This window comes from Ovis canadensis, chromosome 23 (assembly GCF_042477335.2).
Source record: "Ovis canadensis isolate MfBH-ARS-UI-01 breed Bighorn chromosome 23, ARS-UI_OviCan_v2, whole genome shotgun sequence".
Classification (NCBI taxonomy): Eukaryota; Metazoa; Chordata; class Mammalia; order Artiodactyla; family Bovidae; genus Ovis; species Ovis canadensis.
Window position 1 is genome coordinate 62,302,440 of NC_091267.1, and position 12,138 is coordinate 62,314,577.

General features: G+C 51.5%; 1 protein-coding gene across 2 annotated transcripts in view; it reads right to left on the bottom strand.

Annotated features, from left to right (window-relative positions):
* DYM (dymeclin) overlaps nt 1-12,138 on the bottom strand; it is a 392,231-nt gene continuing 380,093 nt past the window's right edge. For both annotated transcript variants that reach the window (XM_069568503.1, XM_069568504.1), the window contains exon 17: nt 1-412. In XM_069568503.1, coding sequence (XP_069424604.1) covers nt 263-412 — 150 coding nt within the window. In that variant the 3' untranslated portion in view covers nt 1-262. The remainder of the gene's footprint in view (nt 413-12,138) is intronic.

The following is a 12,138-nucleotide window of genomic DNA, read 5'->3' on the forward strand; positions in this document are numbered from 1 at the left end:
TAGCTGGTTTTTACATTTATTATGGTTGCGTACCCCCCTCTCACTTTTTGCACTAGAATCTAAGCTGAGTGATCTATTGCCAACTGGCACCAATTCTCCAAACCCACGTGTGCAAGGGAAACATGCCTGTGTGATCCTCTTTAATAGAAGACACACCAGGGAATCTGTCTACCTCCGTTCCCCAGAAAGAACGTAAGTAGAAGGGCTGCGGCTGGAGGGGGTGAGAGGCTGGGTGGGGTGGGGGGCGGGGAACGGGGCGCTCTCAGTCGGAATCCATTGTGAACAGCTGGATGTCCTGTGGGTTCCAGTAGAGGCCTACTGCTGAGTTGTACACCAGGGACCAGACGTAGGGGATGAAAAACTCCTCGGGCTGCTCCTCTTCCACATATTTGAATTTCAGTTCTGGAAATTTCTGCAACAAAAACAAGATGAGTTGATCAATCTCACAGGCCTGTGTGAGAGCAGCGGGAGTGTGTACCCAGTGTGTGGGGGGCGCAGGGGGCCTGGGAGCCCTGGGCCACAGATCCAGCCTCCCGATGATCCCCTGGAGGCCGGGTGAATCCCCCGAGGGAAGGGCACACAAGCCCACAGGCCCTGGTCAGGGCATGAGGCGAAGCGAGAGATGTCAGGCGGGAAAGCAGGCCCTGCCTGGGGCAGACAGTGCTCAAGTAGAGACTGTCTGTTGCGTGGCTGGAGTCCTGTTGACTGGGTCTCCTTGAGACACCTCCCCTCTCAGGGCTGAGTCACCTTGGAGGCAAGGACGTTCCCCCCGACAGCTCCTTGGCCTTCACTGTGCAGGCTGGCAGCACCGTGGGCCCGGGCGGACGTGGCGGGTGGGGGTGAGGTGCGGGCACTCCAGCCCTGTGGAGCGGGCAGCAGAGGGGAGCCTGGCTCTGCCACGCTTCCGGGTGGCCTAGCTGCACTCTGCAGTCCCGGGTGAGAAGGAAGAACAAGTGCAGATTCCTGGAAGTGGCACTTTCACCGCAGCATTTCACCAGGATTGGGGCTTCTCATTTTCTAATCTTACTCCTGATCTATTATTCCAGCCAGGGCAGGGGAAGTGATGTCCCCTCACCCCTTTGGCAGCCAAGGAGCCTGGGGTCCCCAAAGGTCCCTGGTGCGGATGCTTCTCAGGCCAAGGTGACGCCAGCAGGAATGGCTGCAGTTTGGTGACCTGTGTCCCAGGTGGGGCGGGGACAAGGGGCAAGGGTCCCAGGAGGAGGGGCAGGGCAGAAGGTTGAGGGGGAGGGCTGAGAGAAGAAGGGAGACGCACACACAGAACGCATGGCCCACGAGAGCAGGGATTCTATATTCACTGTGTTTGCGGCTGTGTCCCCTCAGAGAGTGGTCAGACACTTAACAAATGATTTGATGAATGACTCAAAGAAGCAATCAACCATATAAGGACCAATCAGGTCCCAGACACAATGGTAAATACTTTACGTATATTACAGTAGTCAATCTCTCTTACGTGAGTCACTCACTCATTATTCTATTGCTTGGATGTCTGCTCCTCTGCACACCAGGCAGTGTGCATCAGGGCCTCACCATGCATAGTCCCTGTCCTCACAGAAGGTTACTTCTCCTGGAGCAGAGGGACAAAGAAGCGGCAGCCACGGAACAATGGAGGTGAGTAAGGAAGAGTACAGGAAGTCCCCTACATATGAATGAGCTCTGTTTTAAGAACAGGTTTGTAAGTCCAACCAAGTTAGCTTAGGTACCCAACTGACACAACTGGCTACATAGTATTATAATGTCATAGATTTATAATACTTCTCAAACAAATAATACAGAGAAAAAAAAACAAACCAAAAAATAAAGGACACATTTTTACAGTTCAGTGCCTTGAAAAGCACAGTAGTATAGCAGAGCTGGCACACAGGGGCTGGCACCGAGTGACCAGGCAAGAATTACTGACTGCAGCAGGGAGAGGAGGTGGGAGATGGCAGAGCTGAAGGATCGTCAGCAACAGGAGAGAGAGGGCGAGCTGCAGTTCCACTTCTGCCTGATGTTGATCGAATGCATCTCTGACAGTCTGCAACTTGAAGGTGTGTATGTAGGGAACTTACTGTTGTAAGAAGGGAGTCCCACTAAGGAGGGACTAGTGGCTACAGAGGCCTGCGGGAGGTGGAAGGGCAGCCAGGCGAAGAGGGAAGCCAGCGCCTTCTGAGGGAACAGCAGGCAGGGAAGGCATGAGACACTTTTTGCTGGAGGTGAGAAGAGGGACAGTGGGGGAGCCAGCCCTGGCGAGCAGGACCCAGAGGGGAGGATGGAATCGCATGAGGAGTCCTGGCCTCCGCTCGAAGGGCCTTCGAAACCTTTGAAGGGTCTCAGGAGGGGGCTTGATGGGAGAAGCTTTATGCAGGGACCACTTGATCACAGGGTGGAGAACTAGAGGGCACTGGAGGGGACAGGGCCTGGTCCAGGTGAAGGGAAAATGAGCCTGAACTAAAATGAATTAAAAAATTTTAAACAAAAAGTGAGGGCGTGGGGGGAGGGGTGGTGGTGGTAGGTAGTGGGTTAGGGGCTAAGAGGGGGCGGGAGTAAGGAGTTACACACATGGGGGTCCCTGGTGGCTCAGACAGCAAAGAATCTGCCTGCAATGCTGGAGACTTGGGTTTGATCCCTGCATTGGGAAGATCCCTTGATGGCTACCCACTTCAGTATTCTTGCCTGGAGAATCCCAAGGACAGAGGAGCCTGGTGGGCTAAAGTCCATGGAGTCACAAAGAACTGGACACGACGGAGCGACTAACACTTTCACTTTTTTCACTTTCACACAGAGTTAAAGAGATTTTTCAGATAACCTGTGCAGTGATTAAGACTAAACATCTAAGTGCTGGATCCTCAGAGTTCCAGAATGATGACCCTGGGGTGGGGTTATGCAGGAAATGCTTTGTGGCAAGTGGAGTTTTGAGTTAAATTTTAGCAAAATGTATAGGAAATCACGGGAAGGAGGGTCCTCTGGTCACGGCTGTTCCCTCAACATACCACGACGGCACAGTCCCCATCTGTTACAGCTTTAATGGAAACCAACTTTATTCCATGGCTCCCAGGGCATCAGTAAATACAGTCCATACACAAATGGGATTTATAAGCAGCCCACACTTCAGCCCTACCTACCGCTATATCCACCCGCATACATTTTATCCCATACTTTGCAAAACGATTCAGGTTGAATGCAAACCCAGGCCTTTTCAGGGCATCAGTGTTTCTGAATCAGTTCTCTCCTCTCCTCAGTGCAGGCTAATGGTCTCGGTGTGCGCTGAGGGCCGTGTTGGTTCTCGTGCACAGGGACAACTTCTCCCGCTGGGCTCCGGGGGTCAGTCTGGCAGACAAACCGCGAGCAGCGGGGGGGTGCGGCACTTCTGGCGCTTCCTGGTCTGACTGGAATTCGGTTCGGTCCCCCGGCTTTCCGTCCTGCGGGACCCCTCCCACCCTGGGCCCACAGTCTCTGGGCGCGCCACAGATGTTCAGCAGCTGTGCAGTCTCTGGGGCCCGGGCACCCTTGATGAGCCTCCTCACGTGCTCTGCGCCGCTTCTGGCCTGGCACGGAGTTCTCAGGTATGGGGACAGGGTTCTCGGAGGTGGCAAAAGGTCTTTGTCACGGAACCAGGTGTGTTATGGGTAGCAACACAGTGATCTTCTTTTCCGTGAAAAACCTGCATCTGTAGCAACAGGGTGCCGGGAGCGGCCGCCACCAACCGAGCACTCCCTGAGCACCAGGCCGGCCTAGAAGCTCCCCAGACGTGTTGTGGTCAGTCACCATGGTGTCCTGGCGAGGCCCACACGGCCAGCTCCACAGACGGAAGGTGAGGTGGGGCCTGGAGCAGCTGAGTGGCTCGTCCCAGGTTACACAGCATGTGGGGAGGAGTCAGGGCTGGAGCCTGGGTCTGACTCGGTGGGAAAGTTTGACAAGAGATACCACAGTCACAGATACCACAGTCAGCCTACTGCTCTGTCCCCAGATCCAATTCTCCAAGGCTCCACGGGGCCCTTTCACTATATGGATAGAACCTAACCCCCACACTGCTGGTCCTGAAAGAAATGACCAACCCCACAAAGATGTCAAGCATCAAGAAAGTGGGGCTTCCCTGGTGGTCCAGTGGTTAAGAATCCACCTTGCAATGCAGGGGACACCAGTTTGATCCCTGGTCCGGGAAGCTCCCCGTGCCTCAGAGCACCTAAGTCTGAGAGCCACAGCTACCGAGTCCAAGTGCAGCCACCACTGAAGCCTGCACACCCAGGGCCTGTGGTCTGCAGCAAGAGAAGCCACCGCGGTGAGAGGCCCACAGACCTCAACAGGAAACAGCCCCCGCTCCCTGAAACTAGAGAAAGCCCCCCTACAGCAACGAAGGCCTAGCACAGCGCCCCCCCAAAAGAACCAAGAAAGTATGGTGGACTGTGTGTGTGAAGAAGAAATAAGCTTCATCCTCTAATAATAAGGATGCAAGTCCTAGCTCTTGGAGTGGCCTCAACTTAGAAAACCTTTCACACTGTCTTGGAGGGGAGGGAGTGGGCTGTGGGCTCAGAGGTGGCGGCTTGAAACCTGCCCCTCAACACAGCAATGTCTCTTTCAGCTGGAATAATAACATCCTACATTTTTAAGTGGGAATGTCACAAATACGACGCATTTCTGGTTGTCAGTGACAAAAATGACTAAAAGATGTGAAGCCTTTTCTCCATCAAGTGACTATTCAGGGGTTTTCCTAAGAAGGCAGGCCTCAGGAAAGGACATGAGGCAGCTTACCCAAGACCGCTTTCTGTCCCTCCAGGGAGGGTGGGATGGAAATAGAATGAGCAAATTGCTTTCTCAAGAATTCCCTCCAATTAAGCTAAAGAATCTTAGGCAAGAGCTGCTCAGGGGATGGCACTGTGTTCATGTGCTGGCACAAATCTAGTAGCCCTCGTGGTTTGGGGGAAACTCTGACAACTCTCCCGTTAGGACGAGTCACAAGTCAGACGTTGCCTTTAGGTCACAAGCAGCCAGATCCAGGAAAAGGCCATCAGGAGAAGCATCTGGCACCCCCCAGGGCTTCCCTTTCTACCACCTGGTAGAAACGAAGCTGAAGATGCCTTGTTTTTATTTTTGCTTGAGTTTACTTCAAAATGATCCATCTCACTCTGGAGAGAGTAGTAAAGTTCTGTCACGAGCAAAGGTAGGTTTTGAAGAGGGCCTTCCGTCTGTCTGGATCCTCACTTGTTGAAGAGCGAGCTGTATGAACAAATGCATGGTTTCCTGTCTGCGCACATCCCTGCGCTGCAGCTGTTTAACTGGACGGGAGGTGGGGCTTGGCTCTGAGGGGCGTTCAGAGCTATCGTGATGAGAAGAGAGGGGTCACCTCTAAGCTGTATTTTACATCAGTTTCCCTGGATAGTTCTGTGGCAGACGCAACAACCTCCAACAGGGGTGTGACGTCTAGCTCCGAGAGGACACGGCTGGAGAGGCTGAGGTGTCCAGGAGTGGGGACGCCAGGCCTCCTGTTAGCTCACAGAGCCCACCCAGCAGGGGCGCTCTGAGGAAGGGACACACCGAGGGTGCCCAGGGGCCAGGGTCGTGGGTCACCTCACCCATGACCACCCAGTAACAAGCAGCATCTCTCAGCTCATCGGCTGGTCTCCTTCACAGCAGTTGGGGTTGAGCTTGCATATTTGTTTGTTTACTTGGGTACCATCTTCCCCTCCAGGACACAGGTCCCAGGAAGGCAGGGACCTTGCTAAGGTGACAGCATCTAGCATACTGCTGACACTGAGGAAATGTCTGCTGAACGATGAATTAAATGAATGAGCGCACGGCTTCAACTCTACACATAACCCTGTGACATACGCTTATTAACTATGTTGAACAGGTAAGAAAACCGAGGCTCAAAAGGACAAATAAGACACCAAAGAGGACAGAGCTAGGAAGCGGAGGAGCTGGAGGCCAAACAAAAGTATACCTCTCCCCTGCGCGCCCCTCAGAGTCGACAGGGACCTAGCTGTGCGTTTCTTTAAAATGTCTACATCGCACACAGACGGGAGGTTTTCATGTCTCTCTAGTGATGATAAAGAACCTCAAGCGTTTCTTCCGTGTTCCCAGCTGCTAAGTCACTAGCCCTCTGTGCTTGAGTGTCCTCATGGGAACGGACGGGACCGCTCTCCAGCTCTGGAGCCCACGTGGCCCCGGGCTGCTGGGGGTCAGGAGGCGTCGGCCCTTTCCTGGCTCGGCCACTGGCAGGCTGAGCCGCATGGGGCAAGTCACAGCGTTTCTGCAGGACTCGGTTCTCTCGCCTTGTAGAAAATGAAGGGCCTTGGGCTTCTTCTGAGTCTCCTGGGTGTGGTTTTATGAGATGACCCCAGTAAGGGCTCCACTTTGGGATTCTCTGCATGCCCCCCAGGATCTGCTGGGTCCACCTGGAGAAAAGGGCTGGATGAGCTGGGTTGAGGGACAGCCCTCACGTCAAGCACTTGCAGGCTGCCACTCAGACAGGCGTTACCTGGGGGCAGGCTCAGCGGCGAGGGTCAATATCTGAAGGTTCCTGAGCTGTCCTGGGGGGTGACAACAGTTGGGTTTTAAAGGCTAAGACTCCCCAAATGCTTAACAATCAAGACACACACGAGGCTGTGGTTGGCCTGCTGAGGTCTGAGAGCTCGTGGTTAAGTGGGCTGAGGTTCCAGGCGTGGCTGCTTCCGTGGAGTGTGTGCCACTGGACACAGGGCAACCCAGAGAGCAAGCAGAGACAGAGTGGCGTGAACACACTTCTGTTACTAGCAAAACCCAAACACTGCAGACAGTACACCCTCATGCCCCTCGAGTTCTAATACCAGCTCCTCCTTCCTCAAGGGAACAAGTGGGCTGTGGGTTATTTGCTTGAAATTTTTCACCAGCACTTAAAAGGTTCAGAAAGGGGGATAAAGCATAAACAGTAAGAAAAAGAGAGCATTTTCTCCGGGATTGGCTATAACAAAACAAACATAACAAAGCACAAGGTAAAAAGTTTCCTCTTTCCTGCAATGAGCTGTTTTCAAGACAGTGTACTGGGAAGATTTTAAAAGGGCAAATAATAGGCATAAATCATAAGAGTTTGGAAAACACCATTCAGTCAATCTGACTGAATGGGAGCACAGCCTCTGCATAACGAACCCTGTCCAAGGAGCACCGAATTTGACACCCTTCCCAATGTCTCCCTGTCTATCTAGTCAGAGAGAGAGCCCACCTGGGTTGAGACTGAGACAGACATTCTTAAAAATATGTGCTCCTCTAAAACAGATCTGTAGATGGTGACTGCAGCCATGAATTAAAAGACACTCCTTGGAAGGAAAGTTATGACCAACCTAGACAGCATATTCAAAAGCAGAGACATTACTTTGCCAACAAAGGTCCGTCTAGTCAAGGCTACGGTTTTTCCAGTGGTCATGTATGGATGTGAGAGTTGGACTGTGAAGAAAGCCGAGTGCCGAAGAATTGATGCTTTTGAACTGTGGTGCTGGAGAAGACACTTGAGAGTCCCTTGGACTGCAAGGAGATCCAGACAGTCCATTCTGAAGGAGATCAGCCCTGGGATTTCTTTGGAAGGACTGATGCTGAAGCTGAAACTCCAGTACTTTGGCCACCTCATGTGAAGAGTTGACTCATTGGAAAAGACTCTGATGCTGGGAGGGACTGGGGGCAGGAGGAACAGGGGACGGCAGAAGATAAGATGGCTGGATGGCATCATTGACTTGATGGACGTGAGTTTGAGTGAACTTCGGGAGTTGGTGATGGACAGGGAGGCCTGGCGTGCTGCAGTCCATGGGATCACAAAAAGTCGGATACGACTTTGCAATTGAACAGCAACAACAATACTCTTAGAACTCTGAGAGCTAAGGAAAAGAAAGACAAAAGGCTCTATTCACACTAGAGACACTGGGGACACATTTTGTTAAGATTCAGCCGAAGAAATGTCATAGTCTGAATGTCAGATCAACAGCCTAGAAAAAGTCACTCTTTGCTCTGCTCTTTTCACGCCTGTGAAGAACGCTGATGCCATCCTGCACTGGCTCAGGGAGGCCCAGGTTCCTCACTTGAGAGCATCTTCACTCCTGACCCGGTCAGCAGGGCACAGGCCACTGGGGTCTTCCCGACTCTGAAGCCATCCTCCCTCGTCTACCTCATCTCCTTTTTTGCCTTCTAAGTCCCTCCTATGGGCCTCAGTGAGGGACTCCTGGGTAGATGGGCTTGAGAACCCACTGAAGATCCAGGAAAGCAGAGGAGGGGGCTCTCGGAGGATGGGGGCTTTGGTGTGACAGTTATGGCAAGAAGGGGTGAGGAGAGGGTGGGGAGCTGGTCACTGCAGGCCCAGGCGTTCACCCCTCTCCTTCCGAGACAGCTGTGACTCAGCTCAACAAGGAGGGAAAACCCATCTCTCAAGCTCAGGGCTTGGTCTCAATCCAAAGCTACTTACAACAATCTTGTTGTTTTGACTTTTGGAGCCAGAGGTAATGCTAGACTCTCTCGAGTTTGGCCGGAATGTTTTTTATCAGCTCCAGTGAATCAACCCACCGCAGTGGGACATCCGGACGCCCAGCCCAGAGACAAAGCAAAGGTCTGATTTGGTGGTTGAGACTTGGGTATAATAAGTAGACCAAACGCTTTAAAGACTGTCTCTGCTGTCAGCCATGTGATCTGGTAGAAACCCACAGGAAGTTCAGCGAACAGATGTAGGGCTCAACTGCAATAATTTTATTACTGCAAAAGTTCAATGGAGTTTTCCCCCTTCCACCATTTATATAGATAGCATCAGAAACTCTAGCAAGTCCCTGGCGTGGCTCCAGGAAGTTTAGTGTGCTTTAAAATCAAGCAGCTAGACAGCACATTACAAAAAATTCTTTCAAAGACCGTATCAAGCATCTGAATAGACAAGTGATGGGTGATGGCTGGCAACGAGGCAGCCCATCACTGCTGGGAGATGGTGTGGGACAGGGTGGGAGAGGTGAGTGGCTGCTAGTGGCATGCCCCGGGGCTGTGGTGGTCAGGTTCTGTGCACTTGGAAAGCAAACTGATTTCAAGATCCCGGCATAAGATATCCAGGTAGGCATTTACAGGCAATTATTTTATCGTGGGGTAAATTGGGGATGAAGAACCAGCTTCCCTACTATTCCTTCCCTGATTTAATCTCACTGTGTAATGTTGGGTCCTTCAGGAATGAGTCCTTAAACTAAACACAGGAGGTGAGCGCCAACTATATATGAAGCATTACACTTGGAGGAAAGGAAAAGGAAAAGGAGTAACTGCTGCTCCTCCAACAGCGGGGATAAGCTAGCAGGAGGAATAAGAATGGTGGGAGCATGACACAAGGTGCAAGGGCCGCGCCGCAGGCAGACCGGCCAACACCGGGCTCAGACGACCGTGGGTGGGCCTGAACGCAAGCCCTACGAGAAGCATCCATGTGATCGGTCCAGCTAAATTACAATCTGAACAAGCCTGAACCGCAGGCTCTTCTTTGTGTGATGGAATCCACTGTAAATGAATCAAATATTATTGCTTAACTGACATAAAGGAGATAAGCACTGGTCTGTAAATAAAAGCAACACTGGATGTGGAGCAGTCCTGTTTTATGCAAATTAGTTTCAAAGTGAATGAAAAACTAAATCTAAAGTATAGAAAATTAGAAAGGGTCATTTGTTTTTACTTTACTTTATTTTGGGGGGCTTCCCTGATAGCTCAGTTGGTAAAGAATCCGTCTGCAATGCAGGAGACCTGGGCTCAATTCCTGGGTCGGGAAGATCTGCTGGAGAAGGGATAGGTGACCCTCTTTAGTATTCCTGGGCTTCCCTGGTGGCTCAGGTGGTAAAGAATCCGCTTGCAATGCAGGAGACCTGGGTTGGATCCCTGGGTTTGGAAGATCCCTTAGAGAAGAGAAAGGCTACCCACTCCCGTATTCTGGCCTGGAGAATTCCAGGGGGTCACAAAGAGTCAGACACGACTGAGTGACTTTCACTTCCGCCTGCACTGTGTAGGGGCAGGATTGAACCCACACTCCCTGTAGGGCAAGTGTGAAGTCCTACCCACTGGACTGCTAGGGAATTCCCTAAAGGGCCATTTATTAAAAATTATAAATTAAGAGACACAAAGCTGACTTTAAGAAGTCTGTCATGAGGTGGCTCAGAATACAGTCACAATACCTTGCATGTCTAAGTGCATGTTGGCTGGCTGGGCAGTGGGCACCTTCGGGATCTCCCTGGGAAGAAGAGAGCTACAAGGTGAGCAGGCATCTAAGTCGCTCAGTCGTGTCCGACTCTGCAACTCCACGGACTGTAGCCTTCCAGGCTCCTCTGTCCATGGAATTCTCTAGGCAAGAATACTGGAGTGGGTTGCTGTTTCCTCCTCCAGCTGATCTTCCCAACCCAGGGATCGAACCTGCATCTCTTATGTCTCCTGCATTGGCAGGTGGGTTCTTTACCACTAGCGCCACCTGGGAGACCCAGGGTGAGTGGACACCTATGAATATTTTGAAAGCTCCGGCCAGAAGACCACCTCTGAGATTACAAAGGACACTAATGGCTCTGACTGGTGGCAAAAAAAACCCCCCAAAACTCTTAGGAAAAACAGAAAGATACAATGTAAGATTGAGCCTACACTTGTGATGAATTCTCCACCATCACACCATCAGCCAGAATCTGAAGCCTGCTGGAGTCTGAAGACAGACTCTCTCTCACAGGTCCAGGTTAAAGGGGGTCATGAAATGGGGATGTCTTCCGTTTGAAATTTCTCTCTCTTTTCGGGAGAAGGGGCACTGGTAGGGCAGCCTGCAGGAGCAGGAGGGAAGAACAGGCTCTCCCTGAGACAGGCTGTGACAAGTGGGTACTGACCTATAGGGGTTGGGTTGGGGGCAGGGAGGAAGCTGGCATTGCGTGTGGCGAGACCTTGTGGGCAAACACTGAGGCCGATGACACACTTGCAGGCCTGGCAAGTTGTAGGGCCCAGACACAGGCTCCAAGGCCAGCAGCTGGGGATGCTGCTGGAAAGAAGGGATGAAGACAGAGAGGGGCCTCAAGGGCTGGGATAATGTATCTATTCATTCAGTGAGCCTAGAATTGAGCGAAGAGGCACGTTGGGGATAGATATTTCTAATTTAAACACCATTAGCTCTGAGATGGCAGTTGAAGTTGCCAAGGGTGTAAACTCCTCAAGAAGACTGAGCTGCAGCACTGAGTACTGACCGAGTATTGATTGAGTACTGTAGTATCCAAAAACCTGTTCTAAATGCAAATTATTTTGAATACAGCAGACCGGGAGGAGGAGAATGTTTTGATTCCATGGTGGGAGATGAAGGGCAAAAGTTAAGCATTTACTGGCATACTTCTTGGCTGAAAGCCAGCCCAGAGGGGGAGCCACAGATGACTGGAAAAGTGTATTCTTCCTGCAGTGGGCTCCTTATTTTGGACAGGACTCAGATACCTAGGGCTTCCCTCATAGCTCAGTTGGTAAAGAATCTGCCTGCAATACAGGAAACCCTGGTTTGATTCCTAGGTTGGGAAAATCCACTTGAGAAGGGATAGGCTACCCACTCCAGTATTCTTGGGCTTCCCTTGTGGCTCAGCTGGAAAAAGTCCACCTGCAATGAGGATGATCTGGGTTCAATCCCTGGAGAAGGGAATGGCTACCCACTCCAGTATTCTGGCCTGGAGAATTCCATGGACTGTAATAGTCCATGGGGTCGCAAAGAGTCAGACACAACTGAGTGACTTTCACTTTCACTTTCAGATACCTGGTTAAGAGAGTGAGATCCCAGGAAAAAATGCATTACTAGGAAATAAAAGTCCAAGTAGAATAAAAGCTCCATGAGGGCAGGGATTCCCCCTCCTCCCCCTGCTACTGATGCATCCACCAGTGTTTAGAAGATTGCCACAGACTTGAGAGATATTTGCTGAGTGAATGAATAAACGAATGAATGAAGAGGTAAAAATTGCTGTTATTGGCAGGGCCGGAGTGGGGTGTGCTGGGTGGGTGGCGGATTTCCCTGGTAGCTCAGCTGGGAAAGAATCCGCCTGCAATGCAGAAGAACCTGGTTTGATCCCTGGGTTGGGAAGTTCTCCTGGAGAAGGGATAGGCTACCGATTCCAGTATTCTTGGGCTTCCCTGTTGGCTCAGATGGTAAAGAATTCGCCTGCAATATAG